General features: G+C 35.8%; 1 protein-coding gene across 1 annotated transcript in view; it reads right to left on the reverse strand.

Annotated features, from left to right (window-relative positions):
* The window catches only part of BDP1 (B double prime 1, subunit of RNA polymerase III transcription initiation factor IIIB), an 81644-nt gene that overhangs the window by 19646 nt on the left and 43313 nt on the right, over positions 1-18685 (reverse strand). Inside the window, exons 20-30 of the mRNA XM_008691317.2 lie at positions 17369-17547; positions 15944-16148; positions 14767-14906; positions 11621-11822; positions 11182-11372; positions 9977-10364; positions 6781-6900; positions 4183-4219; positions 3604-3696; positions 1806-2031; positions 665-822 (exon numbers count right to left, since the gene is read on the reverse strand). Coding sequence (XP_008689539.2) covers positions 665-822; positions 1806-2031; positions 3604-3696; positions 4183-4219; positions 6781-6900; positions 9977-10364; positions 11182-11372; positions 11621-11822; positions 14767-14906; positions 15944-16148; positions 17369-17547 — 1939 coding nt within the window. The remainder of the gene's footprint in view (positions 1-664; positions 823-1805; positions 2032-3603; positions 3697-4182; positions 4220-6780; positions 6901-9976; positions 10365-11181; positions 11373-11620; positions 11823-14766; positions 14907-15943; positions 16149-17368; positions 17548-18685) is intronic.

An 18685-nucleotide genomic window follows, 5' to 3' on the forward strand; every position in this document is an offset into this window, starting at 1 on the left:
TATTAAAAAAAAAAAAAGAAAATCAAAAGGAAAAGAAAATACATTTATAGTACTGTAATGTGTTTATAAAAAAAATCCATGTATAATTAAGTATAAGCTTATATATAAGAGGCATCTGGATGTTCTTTGTACTATTTCTTATTCTTGTAAGTTTTCTGTAAGTTTGAAATTATTTCCAAATAAAACATATTTTAAAAGTTAAAAAAAAAATCCATGTATAGGGGCACCTGGGTGGCTCAGTTGGTTAAGCGTCCAACTCTTGTTTTCAGCTCAGGGCAATGATCTCAAAGATCAAGCCCTGCATTGGGCTCCACGCTCAGCACGGAGTCTGCTTGGGATTCTTGCTCTCCCTCTCCCCTCCCCCACCACTCTAAATAAATAAATAAATAAATAAATAAATAAATAAAATCTTTTTTAAAAAATCCATGTATAGCGGACCCATGCAGTTCAAACCCATGTTATTTTGGGTCAACTAAATAGCAAAATGGTAATAATGACTGAAGCTGTTGATGGATTTATTGGTATTTATTTTATAGTTCATTCTACTTTTTGAAACTTTTTAATACTAAATTAAAACAATTTTAACTGAATATTCCATTTGAAATGTTAATGCAATTTCTCCTGTAAAAGTAATTTTGCAGCTGTTTAAGGGAACAAAATTTACCTCTTTGATTTTCTACTACTTCTCCTTTGTTTACAAACAAATTGGGAACTTCCTGATGAACACCAAACCTATTGGTCCCTGAAGTCTTAAGATTTGGTTTAGGCTTGGCAAACCTACTTCTCATTCTCAAATTACTGGTCACTTCAGAAGTTGTACTCCTAGAAAAAGAAAGATGGGAAGAGAAATTCATCAACCATGTAAGAATGACCTCTCTCACCTTCATACATTCTGATACAGTTATGTGCCACCTTCTCAGGTGCCACAATATCTGTTAAGTGTTCATTTTTTAATGCTGAAAACACACACTGGTAATTTTATTGAAAGTCTAGAGAAAGGAAGAGAATCTGGACCATGTTCATAACACAAAGACTGTATTTACATAAAACTATTTCATTAAAGTTTCAAAGATGCACACAATGCATTTACTTTAATATGCAAACCATTAGGGGCGCCTGGCTGGCTCAGTGAGTAGAGCGTGTGGCTCTTGATCTCAGAGTCCTGAGTTCAAGCCCAATGTTGGGTGTGAAGTCTACCTAAAAAAATTAAATTAAAAAAAAAACAACAGCAAACTACAGGTGCCTGGGTAGATCAGTCGGTTAAGTGTCTGCCTTTGGCTCAGGTCATGATCCCAGGGTCCTAGGATGAAGCCCCCTCTTAGGCTCCCTGCTCAGTGGGGAGTCTGCTTATCCCTCTCCCTCTGCCCCTCCCCCTGCTCATGCTCGTGCTCTCTCAAATAAATACATAAAATATTAAAAAAAAAAAAAAGGCAAACCAGCCGGTCCTCATTTTAAAAGCTGAGAAACTGGGGCACCTGGGTGGCTCGGTCAGTTAAGCGTCTGCTTTCTGCTGAGGTCATGACCCTGGAGTCCCAGGATCGAGCCCCATGTTGGGCTCCCTGCTCAGTGGGGAATCTGCTTCTCCCTTTCCCTCTGCCCCTCCCCCTGCTCCTTCTCTCTCTCTCTTACTCACACTCACTCTCTCAAATAAATAAAATCTTTAAAAAAGCCTGAGAAATTAGCACTGCCTACTTTACACTTATACAAGTACTACTCAAAAGCTATTAATTAAATTGATAGTTGGTTTAAATGTATTTATTAATTGAATACTATAAAACTCAAGAGTTTAATAAAGCAAAATAAACCTGGTTGATACAGCGTTTTCCTTTACTTTCTCCACTAAACCAATTTCTTCTTTTGCACTCTGCTCTTCCAATACAATCTTGTTTTCTTCTAATGATGAAGGAGATGTACTATTGACAGGTGAAGAAAGCTCCTGACATTCACGAACAATTTCGTGATTTATATTATCTGGGCTAAAAGGAACACAGCTTTTATCCTTTGAATGAACATCAAGAAGTACACATACTCCTATTACAGAAAAGAACAGAAAATTAAAATTGACCCAATACAAGTAGATGTCCAAAGAAAATAAATCCCTCAACATTAAGTAATCATAAAATTCTACATTATTTTTAAAGTTTACTCTTTTTGGACCTGAATTTAAATATATGATCAGGGCGCCTGGGTGGCTCAGTCGCTTAAAGGTCTGCCTTTGACTCAGGTCATGATCTCAGGGTCCTGGGATGGAGCCCCACAGTGTGTTCCCTGCCCAGTGGGGAATCTGCCCCTCCCCCCTGCTCATGCATGTGCTCTCTCTCAAAAATAAACTCTTAAAAAAATAAATATATGATCATATATTTTATGCCAGAGATTTGACTTGTTCTAAGCCTAATCTTACAGACTAGAATTTTTGAGCTATTAGAAGTAAAAAATGAGTGATGCCTGGGTGGCTCAGTCAGTTGGGCATCTGCCTTCGGCTCAGGTCATGATCCCAGGGTCCTGGGATCCCAGAGTCCTGGGATCATGTCCTGAGTCATGCTCCTTGCTCAGTGGGGAGACTTCTTCTCCCTCTGCCTGTGCCCCCCCTGCTTGTGCTCTCTCTCTCTGACAAATAAATAAAATCTTAAAAAAAAAAAGTAAAAATGAATCTGTTACCTTGAGTAACTACATAGCCTCAAATAAGTTTCAAGATAGGATCACCTTCATTTACATATTTTTAAAACCTGTTTTTATGTTCTAGAGATTTGTGACAGGTTCCAAAGCAATACTCTGCCATTGAGAAAATAGCTGTATACAGGCATCTGCCTGGCTCAGTCAGTAGAACATGTGACTCTTGATCTTGGGGTCATGAATTCAAGCCCCACACTGGGTATATAATTCACTCAAAAATAAATAAATAAATAAATAAATGAGAGGGAGAGAGAGAGAAATGAGACTGTATAAGGAACGCAGACCAGAAAATATCCTGATAAATATATAGTTACGGGCCTAGAAGTTTAACACCTAAAATAAATGGCAGGCCACTGATCTCTAGACAAAATAATTAACAGGAATATAATTAACTATCCATTTAGTAGACTTAAAATAGAAGATACTCCATAAGGTCAGCCTAAAATACTGTGAAAATCCAAGTTGACATATCTTTTGGCTCAGTCCAAACTAACAGAATAGTTGCAATTAAATTATTTCAATGACTGCTATTGTCCCTTCATACTATATGTGATTGTCAGGTAACTGTGAAGACAATCCAAAGCAGAAGCTCCTTTGCTAAAGAAATACGTGTCAAGTGATCAGCGATCAATGAGCTCAGTTAACTAATATTTATGATGAGAAAAGTAGAGGACTCACTAGATTATTCCAGGAATACTAAGTTTTCTTAATAAATCAAGTGCACTATCTTGAAATGATGGCCACTACATCTAAAGGGACTAAGTTGGACGGATCAATGAACACATATTATCTTTTTCTGGAAAAAATCAAAGTTATGCCAACTTCAAATGTAAAAGGCAGGTACTGACTTATTACTCAACTGTGGGTATAATTTCTTAAAAGCTGTATTTTAAAAGGCTCTTTTCGGTAGGACTTAACTTTCATTCTTACCATCACTCTGTTCTGCACCAATCTCTGACTGCAACACTAGATCTCCCATTGTAAGTAAAGTTATAGCAGCTTCAGTGCTTCCATCATTGGTACCTTGTGAGGACATATACCAACATTAAAACAGAAAAATGAAGCTGGAAATTGAAGTTTGTTTACTTAGAAAACATTTTTAATTCAAGTATTTATCCTCTAGTAACAAGTTCCAATATCCTGCATACCACTAATTCCTTACTAGGGCAGCGTTTGGTTACTACAAAAAAAAAGAAATCATTAATTGTTAGCTTTTACTCAATGAAAATGCCTCCCTCCTATTAAATAACTTAATATCGTAAAAGAAAATACATCTGTGCAGATCAGAGGAAATAAGTAATATTTCTTTATTAAACATTTAACTCTTAACTCACTTCATAAAGTAATTATTCCAAGAATCCAAGTTTCTCCTGGAGATAACACATTCAACAACTGAAACTTTTTGTTCAACTCGCCAGTGAAATTACTCATTTGCTAACTAATACCAATACTAAATCATTTTGTTAGTGTTAAACAAGTAGTTTCAGCAGCTTCCTTATTAACAGTTACCTGTTTCATCTTGGGTATGTTCACCTGTGTTCATTTCCTAAAAGAGGAAAAGATAAGCAATGTCTTACGTATTTTCCCAAATATATGTTCTATGTCTCAAAAACCATGATGTGTTACAGTTCTTCAATGTTTTTGATTACAAAGGAGTGGAAACTGTTTTTTCCCTATACAATTATTCATAACATTTCATCAACAGAAATAATTTAAAAGCCAAGTTATTTTGTCTCTTGCTCCTTATTTTACCTTTTCCTTGTATTACATGCAAATTTTTAACTCTAATCATATCACAATTACCAAGTGGACCTACCATTCTTAATTTACTTCTTCACTTTCATAATCCTTCAAATTCAGTCATATCTGCCACTAGTTTTAAACACTGGAAACCAAAGACTGAAGAATACTGACAATTTTTTACACTAGATGGCTTAAAACTTAAATGAATTTTAACAAATTAAGAAGTTACAAGATTTATGTCCAATATGACATCACAAGGAGCTCTGCTGACCCTCTCCCCAGTGAAACTGGTAAAATTTATTAAAAACAAACATTTAAAGCCTCTAGTCCTAGGACAAAAGAAACATCTTTTTGAGAAAACTGATAAAACTACAGTAACGAAGTGGAGAGTTTGTGGTATTTGAAGTAAGACTGCTCTCTCCCTCCTCCTTCTCAGCTCAGTGAAGCAGAGGCCCCAGCTCAGGACCTGCAACTAAGAAAATAGGGTCTTTTCCCCTTGTAGGCCCCAGTTGGAAGGGCTTTCTTCCTAGGAAGAACAGGACTTCAGCTCCTGACACCACAAGAATCTGGTGTCAGATTCGTAATAGAAAATAGAATTATCTATTATGAATTTGCACACAAAGAAACCTCAATAAAATATGAGCAAACCAAATCCAGCAACATATAAAACCTGCAGGCCATAGCCAAGTAGGATTTATCCCAGGGATGAATTTTTTTATTTAACATCAAAATTCAATGTAATACATCATATCAATATAATAAATAGGTAAAAATCACATGATCATCTCAATAGATGCAGAAAAAGCATATGACAACTTCCGATGCTCTTTCATGATAATACTGTCATGCAAACTAGGAAAAGACTAGAACTTCTTCAATTTGATAAAAATGAAATACCCATGTAAAGTCCATAGTTAACATCAAGCATCATGGTGAAAGACTGGATACTTTCCTCTAAGACCAGTAATGAGACAAAAATGTTCACTCTTGCCACTTTTGTTCACCACTGTACTGGAGGTTCTAGCAAGGGCAATTAGGTAAGCAATAGATATAAAAGACATCTAGATTGAAAAGTATTGTAAACTGGGGCGCCTGAATGGCTCAGTCGGTTAAGAGTCTGCCTTCGGCTCAGATCATGATGCCAGGGTCCTGGGATGGAGCCCTACTTGGGGCTCCTTGCTCAGAGGGGAGCCTGCTTCTCCTTCTCCCTCTGCCTGCCGCTCCCCCTGCTTGTGCTCTCTCTCTCTGTCAAATAAATAAATAAAATCTTTTAAAAAGAAAAAGAAAACAGAAAACAAGTGTTGTAAACTGAATTCTGTCACCCAGAAAGATATGTTTAAGTCCTAACCCATGAATGTAACCTTATTTGGAAATAGGGCCTTTTTAGATGTAAAAAAGTTAACAGGAGGTCATACTGGATTAGGGTTGGCCCTATCCAATACGACCGGTGTCTTTAGAAGAAAAAAGTCACAGAGACACACATACAGGGAGATCACCACATGGCAATGGAGACAGAAGACCATATTTTATGAGTCAATTTAAATGAAACATCCAGAACAGACAATCTGCAGAGACAAAAAGTAGACTACTGGTTATCTAAGCCTGGGGAGAGTCGAGAAGAAATGAGGAGCAACTGCTCTGGGATATAAGGTTTCTTTTTGAGGTGACAAAAATGTTCTAGAATTGACTGTTACAATGTTTGCGCGTATCTATAAATATACAAGAAACCAGTGAATTGTACATTTTCAGTCGGTGACTTATTTGGTGTGTGCGTTGTATCTTAACAAAGTTGTTAAAAGGAGCACCTAGTGGTTCAGTTGGCTAAGTGCCTGCCTTTGGCTCAGGTCATGAGCCCAGGGTCCTAGGATCGAGCCCCTCAGTGGGCTCTCTGCTCAGCCAGGAGTCTCCCTCTCCCTCTGTGCTCTCTCTCCCTCCCTTACTCTCTCTCAAATAAAAATCTTTAAAAAAATAAAAAAATTAAGAAGTTGTTAAAAAAATATAATTTCCAGTCTGCTTCTCCAAAAACAAGAGAAATACCAAATAAGGAAAAGAGTACCAAACAAAATGCAAGTAAATATATTTTAACTAATTTCTATTTAATATAGACTTAATGCAACAGAACTTTAACCTAAGTTTATAAGGATATTGAGTGATTCATGCACACACACCCAAAAATCAATGCTTTCCGAGGGAAATACAAAATCTATGGATTATTCACCAGTTCCTACTATTCATACTTAGAGCTCCCTACATGATAGAAATTAATAAGAATGGCTTGTAAACTCAAAGCTTTCAAAATAAACCTCCATTCTTTTGAAAGTAAACAAAGAGTTAAAAACAAAACATATTAAAATGGATGCTTACAACAGGTAATGCCTTCAGATTTTCTTCTTGTTTCATTGCCTGAGCAGTCACATCTGTGTTTGAGAGCGGATGTTCAACAACAGCTATGCCTATATCTGGTACATTCACAGTTATTTCAAGCTGTCAAAATGAGAAGTTTCATTATTTCTTTTCGGCATACTACAGCCAGTAAAACAAAATGACTAAGTAAAATAAAGTGGTAAACTGAATAAACAACCCACATTCATACACAATTAAAAACTGAAATATAGTAATTCTTAAATGGATTGACATCAACTTAGCAAAATAAAACATTTAAGGTTTTGGAGGGGTCTGTGATCCTTACAAACAGTAAACAAAATTTCCAAGGTAATCTTAGTACCTAGCACTTCACTTTCTACTATCTCCACTTTGTCTCCACATTCCCATAATTTCTCTCATCAATCTGTGAACATTTATGGAGTGCTTCCTAAAAACTAGAAGGCTACAGATACAAGGGTACAAAGCTGAATAAGGTAGTTTGGTCCCTGCCCTCAAGGAACTCACAATCGGAGGACAAGAGACATGCAATTATCTAACTATACAATGTCTTCAGTGCTGTAATAAAGATCAGTTGAAAGCACTTTAAAAAGATTTACCACACATCTACCCCTGCACCAAGGCAACTACCCTCTCGCACACCACCACGATAGCCATGGCAATGGACATGTGAAAACATGAATTCATTCACATTTACTCACATAGTCATTTTTTGGTCATAGATCCCTATAATCTGGGGGCTACGGGAATAAGATTTATCTCCTAGACTATATATAAGACAATCTGGTTTCTTATTTACAGAGAGATAAGTACAAAAAACTATGACTCAATAGAAAGTGAGTAAAGAGTCAAGGATGAAAATCTGCCTTCGTGATATAATTACTATAGTAACACTCGTGTGTTCTGTATCTGTTTCCTCAGAAGCAAATATTAGAGAAAAATCTTTGCTACTACCCTATAGGGCTGGGATGAAATGAGACAGTTAAAATGACTTGAAAAAACAAAATATTTTCTGAAGAGTTGAGAATGGATGACAAATGGAAATACTGTAGATATTTGAAAGTTGGTTCTTTAAGGCACTATCCAGTTTCAAAGCTTTATTTTTTTTTTAAACAGCTTTACTATAGAGACATGATTTACATACCAAGAATTCACCCATGTAAAGTGTACAATTTGATGTTTCTGGAATATGCACAGGTATGTGTAACCATCACCACAGCCACTTTTAGAACATTTTCATCACTTCAAAAAAGAACTCCATATCCATTAGTTATCACTCTCTTAATCCCTCATCTCCAAATCCTTATGACAAACCACTAATCTACTTTCTATCTCTATAGATTTTCCTGTTTGAGACATTTCATATGAACGGATAATTATGTGATTATGTGATTCTTTTGCAACTGACTTCTTTCACTTAACAATGTGCCTTTCAACCAACGAAATTAGTAAAATACAAAACATATAGCTAAATGAATTCTCATGCAGTGTTAACCAGCTGTCCCTGCAAAAAATTAACTTTCCTTTTGCATTTTCTTGGTTTCAAATAAAACGTAAATTCACCATCTTCAACTCTGAACTTTCAGTTATAAGAAATTTCATTCTGCATCATTTTTATTTAGTTTCAACCACTCTAACTCATTCACTTTATATCATTTAGTATGTGATTATTAACAGTGAATAAATAAAGGTGGTTGTGGACTTCCATTCATCATAAATGTTGTTACAGATCCAATAATCCATTAATTCTGGATTCAACATTACTTGAATTGGTTTAAGTTTCCTACTTCTTTTGCTATTATCATCACTACTACCTCAGTTAACTCCTAATTCTGTTGCAAATGACTCAGAAACAATCACAAATGCTTAATACAAAAGAGATTCAATTTTGCTGCTCTTTAAGCCAAGTAAATTACTGAAAATTGAGGCAGAAACAAAGCTGGAATACTAGACCAAGAGGCAAAAAAGGAGCTCTTATAACAAAGTAAGTTGAAATACTATGTTTCTCCATCTCCTATCCATAAATAAATAAATAAACAAATAAATGAAGGGCTGGTGAGAATGTGCAGAAATCAGAACCCTAGTACACTACTGATAGGAAGATAAAACGATACAACTGCTACGGAAACAGTATGGCAGTTTTTCAAAACAGTAAAAATTGGTGTATGATTTACCATATAATTCAGTGACTCCACTTCTAGGTATATCCCCAAAGGAATTGGGAACAGGTTTAGAGGAGGGATTTGTCCACCCACGTTCACAGCAGCACTCTCTGAAATACTAGCCAACAGGTGGAAACAACCCAACCGTCCATTTACAGATGAAAGATCAACAAAATGTGGTACAGATACATGATGAAGTATTATTCAACCTTAAAAAAAGAACATTCTGACACATGCTTCAATATGGATGAAACCTAAAAACTTTATACTCCATGAAATAAGCCAGTCACAATGAGGACAGATACTGTATGAATCCAGTTACGTGAAGTACTTACAGTAATGTCATAAAGACGAACGTAGAATGGTGTTTGCCATGGGCAAGAGGGGAGGAGGTAATGGGAAATTACCATTTAATGGATAGAGTTTTAGTTCTTCAAGACGAAAAAAGTTCTGTGGATGGATGGTGGTGATGGTGTAGCACAACAATATGAGTGCATTTAATGCCACTGAACTACACACTTAAAATGGCTAAGATGATAAATTTTATGATAAAATTTCCATGATAGTATTTTACCAAAATTTTTAAAAAGAAAAAAAAAAAAACAAAAAGAAACATATCCCTTCTCTACATTCTCTACCAACCAGCCTCAGCCTATCAGAGAGTTAACAGAAAACAGCTGCCAAATTGAAAAAGAAAAATTAATCAGAAAGTAGATTAAGCAGCCTCCACATACAAAGGATATTAGATTTCGATTCTTGTTATTACAGTGACTACCTCATGGTGGGCCTGGGTCATAGAGGTTAATTGTGGGCCTGGGTCACAGAGATTAAGTAATCACAGGAGGCTCCTTCTACTGATTCCTTCAGATATCCTGGAGGCCTCATACAAATTACATTTGGGAGAGGCTATTTAGAGAACGAACTTTTCAAATCTTAATAATCGCTAAGAAGAAACAATGATACACTAAAAGAAAAAAAAAAAAAAGACAAAGTTCCAAGATTTCAAAAAACACTACCTCTTCCATCGTTTCCTCGATCTGAGCAGGAACAGGTTCGGGAGACCTGAGGCCAATGGGAACAAAAACTGGAGCTTTGTTTACTTCTTCTGGAGCAAGATGATAACTTTCATCTTCATAATCAGGCTCAAAATCTTCATCATCATCTTCATCTTCTTCCTGTGAAGCCCGAAGAGTCACCAGAGTGGCCTTGGAAGCTCGAGGTTCCTTCTTAGAGGTCTTACTTCGAACTCGTTTTGATCCACGTCCTCTGGTGACACTTGGTTTCATCTTGCGATGCATTCTCCTTCCAGTATGATCTACCTCACACTCAGAAGCAGAAGAGGCCGTTGCTTTTCGATCCAGACCAATTTTAGAGTAATTTGATTCTTTTAACAGCTGTGGAGAGCTGGATGTTTAATCAAAATAACAACACAGTCATTACATGCACAAGGAGAAGGCTATTTTAATGAAACCAAAATTTCAGAATGAAATACCACTTCAAGCCATTAAAATGAAAATGTCCACAACGCATTATGTCAAAAACTTACTCTCTGAAATGAAGAAAGAAATGTACTATTACTACTAGTTTCTTACTCAAAATGCATTCTTAGTTCTTTACCTACATATTTTTCATAGTAAGTTTTTAATTCTGGGCCATTTTTTCCTTGCTATTTAAGTGAAGATGAGATACAAGACTGGAAATTATTAGAAGAAAATGAGAAAAGGAAAACGGTCCAGTAAAACAAAATGAGCTCAAAAAGAAGTGATACTGGTGTATCCTACTGGGTAAACAGACTAGGTTAAAATAAAGAAGGGAAGTCAGAAAATCCATCAGAACAATGTCGTTTTTTTAGAACTTAAGTTCTTTTCCACTTTCCTTAAAAACTATAGAACATGAGTACCCTTCAGCTGTATTTGTGACCCCACTTGAACTAGCATTTTAATTATTTAGGTAATAGATACTACTCTCTGGTCAGGCTTCTGCTCATGTCTAATATCCAGAAATTTTAAATGCAGGAAAGAAAAATCTCCCTAAGAACATCAGAAAAAGGTAAACTTTAGTAAATAAAAATACTAAGTGGTAATGGAACAGACCTGTAATTAGCAATCTACACTTCTGCTAACAAACCATCTTTTTACTCTACCAATAAGTTATGGCAGGACATCCATACAAAGTTATTTTTATTTCTTATTCTGAAAGTACTTGTTAAACGAAACTTTACCTTGATAGTTTACTGAGACACTGTTCTTCAGCAACTGAGGACACAGAATTATCCCCTACAGTTTTTTCTTCAACACTTCCGGATGGTCCAGCTTCTGAATGAGCATCGTTTTTGCCCAAACTGGACTCTGTGGAATCTACACAATCTTTTCTTGCTGAAACCTCCAAAGATGTCAAAAACTCAGCCTTTTCCTTAAATTTAAGAAGAAACAGCTAATATTACCATGGAAACAATCTTTATGATAATTTGGTTCGGTGGCTGGGCCTAAAGCTCTAGGCTTACACGTACACAAGTGACTGGTTTCTAACTTTTTATAATATTAGGTCACTCAATTTTTATAAAATTACAGTACAAAAGACAAAACTGTTTTTAAAATTCTCTCCTTCATGATCTTGACAAAACAGAGCCCACTGACAAAAAGTATTTTTTTCTAACTTACTTTTTGAAGGAGATAGGTGTTAGAATCTCCTGGCTGCAGCAAATTATCTTCTGGCTTCCTTGCCTCACTCTGATCTGCTCTGTCTTTTTCTATGCCTGGTTCCTCTTTCTTACCATGTACTCTTCTCAAATTTGGCTTAGCCTTTTGGAATTGCCTTCTTACCAGATGTGTTGGACTAGGAATAGACCTTTTAGGTTCATGTCTAGAATGAAGAACAAATCATGATGAAAAACCAAAATCAGAATTCCTTATTGATAGGACAGCTGTTGTATCAAACAATTTTGAATGCAAACCAAAACTATGTTGACAGGACTGTATATAAATTGGCTTTAAAACCAAGCACATAGGGGCTCCTGGGTGGCACAGCGGTTAAAGCGTCTGCCTTCAGCTCAGGGCGTGGTCCCGGCGTTATGGGATCGAGCCCCACATCAAGCTCCTCTGCTATGAGCCTGCTTCTTCCTCTCCTACTCCCCCTGCTTGTGTTCCCTCTCTCACTGGCTGTCTCTATCTCTGTCAAATAAATAAATAAAATCTTTAAAAAAATAAAAAAAATTAAAAAAATAAAATAAAACCAAGCACATAAAATGAAACCACACATGCTGATAAAAAGAATGTAAAAGCTTTTATAATTTCCATTTTCTGTACAGTCTGGAAAATAGTTTCCGGTAATATTAATCTTTTTTTACTTTCACTAATTGATTCTGGTGTATAGTGTCACGGTACTTTAAATAATTTTCAGAGAAATAACTAGATACAAAAAAAAAGCCAGTATTGAATATGGGTTTCATAATGGTACTTCAAACAACTATCTTCAACTGGGCTCTGAAGCATGAACAAATATACAATGGTCACAATATCCTTGGTCCTTCTGGTTCAAGATCAGGCTTGAAAGCCAGAGTCTGTTCTCCCATCTCAGACCTGTCAGTTTATAGAAAAGGGTTTATTGACAGCCAGTGTCATAGGATCTCAATATAATCATTTTGCATCTGCCAAATCAGAAAAAGACAAGGTTTAACATTCAATAGAGTAGGTATAGCTCCCAAGACAACCCGTGAAAAGCTGTATCTTAAGTTTTCCTGAAAAATATTTTAATTACTGGCAAGGATCTGAATTCTGAATTGGGAAGTTTAAAACTAATATAAACCTGGATATTATAAAGAAAATTAGGTATGTAAGTATTTATCAGTAGTTCTCTGAAAGATCTATATTAAAGACTAATCTTAAGTAATATTTCTAATAAATTACCTAGAAGAGTAAGTACTTAGTTACATTTCCAAATGTTCCAAGTCTGCAAAGCTCTTCTGGCAGTGAAACACCAAAGAAGTTCACAGGAAATTCCAACAAGGTTATGATGCTGGCTAAATACATTACAGCGTAGGCCAATGTATTTAGGAAAATAGGTTATATTTAACATAAGCTATTTACAGTCAAGTGTGATTCTACAAAAGCAAGTAAAAGTACAACACATACATAAACTTAATGTGCTACTTAAGTCAAAAGGGACAAGGCAATACTGGACTTAGGAACAACCTAATTTTATTTTATTTTATTATTATTATTTTTTAAGATTTTATTTATTTATTCAACAGAGATAGAGACAGCCAGCGAGAGAGGGAACACAAGCAGGGGGAGTGGGAGAGGAAGAAGCAGGCTCCCAGCAGAAGAGCCTGATGTGGGGCTCGATCCCAGAACGCCGGGATCACGCCCTGAGCCGAAGGCACACACTTAACCACTGTGCCACCCAGGCGCCCCAAGAACAACCTAATTTTAAAACTATAAAGATTTTTACTCTGAAGAAAGTATCTGTCATGATAAAGTGAACAGCTGGAATAAATTTCATGAGTAGAAAAAGGGTTTTCAAAAGAAAAAAAAAGAAGGGGGTGAGGGTAGAGTGTGGGTTTCCATAAATAAACTAAAAGTTTGATTTCTCTCATTAAAAAACACAAAAGTTCAGCATAAATCTCTTGAAACATGTAAAGTTTCTTTCAGGAAGGTCTGCTTATATAACTACAGGAATCTGCTAGTCTGAAAGTCATAAATCCTGAAAACTTAAGTTTAAAAACTAATTTGCCAATGTTATTTTGAACAATCCATTTAAATCCTCTTGGTTTACCTAGTCAATTATAAATGAGAGCATTAGGAGGCTGACCTTGACGGTCCCTCGTCTTTAAAGGCTCACTGAGAGTCAAAATCAAATTGCTTACAATGGTCCTATATAATCTGCCATTCTCCCTGGTCAGCCTTTACCCTTCCCTACAGCTACTACTCTCCCTCTCTCTCCCCCTATTTCACACTAGCTCCCTTTACTTTTCCTCAAACAAGCAAGGCATACTCTCGCCTCAAGTACTTTTGAGCTGCTGTTCCCTCTCCCCCTAGACATCTCCTGGACCTGCTGTTCCTTAACTTCTTTTGGGTCTTCTCTCCAGTGGTACCCTTGCAATGAAGCATTCTTTGATCAATGCTAATCAAAAAGTAGTATCAAGGTGCCTGGGGGGCTCAGTTGAAATCAATTCCTGATTTCAGCTCCCTTCATTATTTCAGGGCCATGAGATTGAGGCCTGCCTGGGGCTCAGCACTCAGTGGGTAGAATGCTTGAGATTCTCTCCCTCTCCTTCTGCCCCTCTCCCTGCTCACTCACACGCATGCAAGTACATGCACTCTCTAAAATAAATAAATCTTTTTTTAAAAAAGTAGTATCAGTAATAATAAAGATTATAAATAATAAATAAAAGTAATAGTACTGAAATAGCTTCACCTTTCTAGTGTAACTCATTTAAAAGATACCATTCTTACCATTTGGTTGGGGACACAATTCTAAATATAGCATATATTAAGTACTTTGTTGCACTTCCTATTTATGAATTTTAGTGGGATATAAATTTCTAAATATTCAAAGAACTTAAGAACTTCTGTCTACTATCAAATATAGTTTTAAAATAAAAAATGAAGAGGCTCACCAAACTTTGTGGAGAAATTATAAATTAAGAGAGTATCATTCATGCAACTCTTACAGTATTTAAAGAAGCATATTTAAAATATTCTTTCATAATAAAGTATTGCTTTATCCTTTCACAAAATTTTCTTGATATCAAGTTATTCAACCTTTATCTTTAGAAAGTTTTATGCTTTTCTAAAAGCAAACTCACCTCATCTTTTCATCTAAAACATTTATTCTGTTAAGAGGAAGAGGTTCTACAAGAACCATGTGACTCTGGTTTTCATTCATTCTACCTTCTGAAACTTCGGAGGATACAACTTCAATTTCAGTTCCAACTGGAGAATTTGGCTAAAACGACAAAAGAATAGTAGCATTTTTTTTTAACAACTGAACACAACTCCTAAAATATTTCAATCATTAAGAAAGGTACTGAGATTTTCAAAACTAAGAGTCAAACTAGGTATGAGATGTTCATGTTTTGCTGCCCAAAATAAAACTAATTCAGAGAGAAAGTTTGAATTATTGCAATTATTATGTTTACAGAACACTTTAAAAACTAAATAATTATCTGTTGTGAACACCCACCACCCCCCTACCCCACCACCAAAAAAGTTTAATGATCTTTTCCAAAAAAAGTTTAATGATTTCTTCTGGGGGTAGGGAGGTTTCAAATAAGGATTACATCGCTTTAAATCTAGATTTTCCCTTGGCAGACAGAGAAAAAGAAGGCGAAAGAAACAAGATCTGTTGAAAAGGGCATTACACTACTTAGATTTATACCAAAAGATAAATCAAAAGATTGGTTAAACTGTCAAACAGCAGAATGTTATGCAGCAATGAAAAACGATTTATCTCTGTACTTCTAGACATGAAAAGTCACTTAATATATATTAAGTAAAAAATAAGTCACAAAATAACATGTACACATGTACTTTATAATTTAAAAAAATTATTTTATGTTTCAGTAATCTCTACACTCCATGTGGGGCTTGAACTTACAACCCGAAGATCAAGAGTTGCATGCTCTACCACCTGAGCTAGCCAGGTGCCCCAGAGATTTTATTATTTAAATTTACATTAAGTGTACACACGTGTTCATGGAGATATACCCAGTAAGGTATATCAGAAGGTTTTCAGTGGTTACCTCAAGGTGATAACACTGGGGCAGTCATTATGATATGTTGTATTAATTGAACATTTTCATAATGAATAGGTTCATTAGTTAGGAAAAAAAATCCAGAATGGTAAAACTGGAACAGAACTAGATATGTTATATACTCACTGATGAGAGTAAGTGTCAGATGGCTATATCCTAAACCCGGTCTGAGCTGCCATTTCATATTTTAACACGCATGAAAAGGCCCAATTACATAACAATAACTTACCACAGTCAAGAACTTTTTAGTTTCATCTTTTTGTACTATTGTTCTTTCTTCCTTAATTATGCTTTCAGCTTCACCTTTTTCTATTTGCCTCCGTCCAGTCTTTCTTATGTTTGGTCTGGGTCTCTGAAGTCGGCTCCTTACTGTTCGAGCAGTTGGGATAACGCTTTCCTTCACTTCCTGCTGGACAGTGTTTGTATTATGAGCCCTAGAAGAGAGGACAGGGAGAAAGAGAGGGAACTGGACTGTAAAAAGTGAAAACTACTGTAAAAACAAAAAATTTGAATCTTCCCTAACAAACTACAAAAAAATTCTATACCATTAGAGGAAAATCAAATTACTTTGATGATAAATACGTATTTTTTTTATTTTAAAAAAAATCATTATTTTAATTTTCTAAAGGTAATGAATATAAGGTACCTAGAAGATTCAAATTCATGGAGACAGAAAGTACAAAGGTAGTTGCCAGGGAATGGAAGAAGGGGAATGGGGTGGTCTTGTTAATGGGTAAAGTTACAGTTTTGGAAGATGAAAAAGTTCTGGAGATTTATGTTTTAACTGTTTAAAAACAATGTGAATGTACATTCTTGTGAATGAGCATTAATGCCACTAGACCATATTCATAAAAAATGGTTAAAACGGCAAATAAGTCTTCTACTACAATTTTTTTGGTAAAGATTTTATTTATTTATTTGACAGAGAGAGAGAACAAGCAGGGGGAGCAGGAGGCAGAGGGAGAAGGAGAAGCAGGCTCCCCCCACTGAGCAAAGAACACGAAGCAGGGCTCGATCCCAGGACCCCAGGATCATGACCCGAGCTGAAGGGAGACACTTAATTGACTGAGCCACCCAGGCACCCTTCTACTACAGTTTTTAAGGAGATAATGAATACAATCTTTATATACATGTATTTTTAAAGGCAATAATTTGTATAAAACCTTGAGCAGTTAATAGTGAATACGAGCAGGCAACCATTAGAAGTTAACTCAATGTGATTTCCTATTTTAGGCAGTCTGACACATGAATAAAAATAAACCATGTATTTTTGGGGCGCCTGGGTGGCTCAGTCGGGTAAGCATCCAACCCTTGGTTTCAGCTTAGGTCATGATGGCAGGGACCTAAGACCAAACCCCGCATAGGGCTGTGTGCTCACTGTGGAGGCTGGTTAAGACTCTCTCTCCCTCTCCCTCTGCCAGTCCTCCCTGAGCACCCCCCCAATAAATAAATAAATAAATCTTTGAAAAATAATAAAAAAATAAATAAAAATAAACCAAGTATTCTTGGTATTCACTTTTAAAATACATTAACACATCTTAATGACAATGAAGAAACACTTGAAAGAATTCTCTCTCGTATTTTAGATTTTCCTTTCCTTTCTTTTTTTAAATATACATATATTTTAGGTTTTCAAAGAAGTATGACTGTTTACCCCATAGAAACAACTAATTCCTTTTCCTGGGCCTGTGTAGGCTGAGACTTCTCTTCAGGATCACAAGAACTCAAAGGTGAAAGGTCCTTTTCAGTCTGTATACATGGTAATATTACAGTCTCCTCCTCGCTCTGACCTGATTTATCTTTTTCTCTTGATGTCATTAGGGAAGCCATATCCTAAAAGGCAGATAAGAAAAATTTCGAGGGTTGATGAAAGTATAGGGAAACAGGAACTTTCATACACTACTAGCAAAATAAATTGGTAAAGTCTCTCTGTAGAGGACAATAGAACAGTATCTACTAAAAATTTTAATTCTCGGCAAATTTACTTCTAGAAATGTATCTTACGAAAATACTCAAGTAAGTATACGGAAAAGTACATACAAAGATATATACTATACCCATTTAACAGACCCCCAAGAGAGCAAGAACAAAATCAAAAACACTGGGAATAAGACAAACTTATCAGTAGGGTATTGAATAAATTATAAGTTCTTTATAATGGAACAGTCCAGAGCCACTGAGAAGATAAATCTGTATATATTGATCCAAAAATATATTCACAATATTATGTTCAGTGAAAAAATAAGAAGGCAAGTTATAACACCATTTTTGGAAAACAATGAAAATATCCACACATTTTATTATTTATATAAATATCTATACAGAAAAGGCTGGGTGGATATATTCAAAACAGCTATATGACTGATTAACTTGGGAGGTAGAAATAGGACATTATAATGGACTCTCACTTTTTAGATTACATATTTTTTCAACTTGAAATTTTAATAATCAGGTAAAATAATCAATAAAAAAAGATATACCTTTTAAAAATATAAGATCATGAAGAAAAAGTACAAATTTTCAAGCATTGTAAAAACTAAGCTATTTTGTTTATTTTTAAATGGGCTCCACAACAGGCTTGAATTCATGACCCTGAGATCAAGACCTGAGTCAAAATTAAGAGTTGAACACGCTTAACCAACTGAGCCACCTAGGCACCCCAGAACTAAGCCATTTTAAAACATAAAAGAAGGGGCGCCTGGGTAGCAGCTCAGTCAGTTAAGCGTCTGCTTTCAGCGCAGGCCATGATCCCAGAGCCCCGGGATTGAGCCCCGCATTGGGCTCCCTGCTCAGCAGGGAGTCTGCTTCTCCCTCTGACCCTCCCCCCTCTCATGCACGCGCACGTGCTCTCTCTCTCTCTCCCAAATAAATAAAATCTTTTAAAAAAATCAAAATAAAACATAAAAGAATTTTAATCCAAAATTGCACTTTTTAAAAAACACATAATTTTATTTTTTTATGAACTTGTCTT

The sequence above is a fragment of the Ursus maritimus genome, unplaced genomic scaffold (assembly GCF_017311325.1).
Source record: "Ursus maritimus isolate PB19 unplaced genomic scaffold, ASM1731132v1 scaffold_5, whole genome shotgun sequence".
In the NCBI taxonomy this organism is placed as follows: domain Eukaryota; kingdom Metazoa; phylum Chordata; class Mammalia; order Carnivora; family Ursidae; genus Ursus; species Ursus maritimus.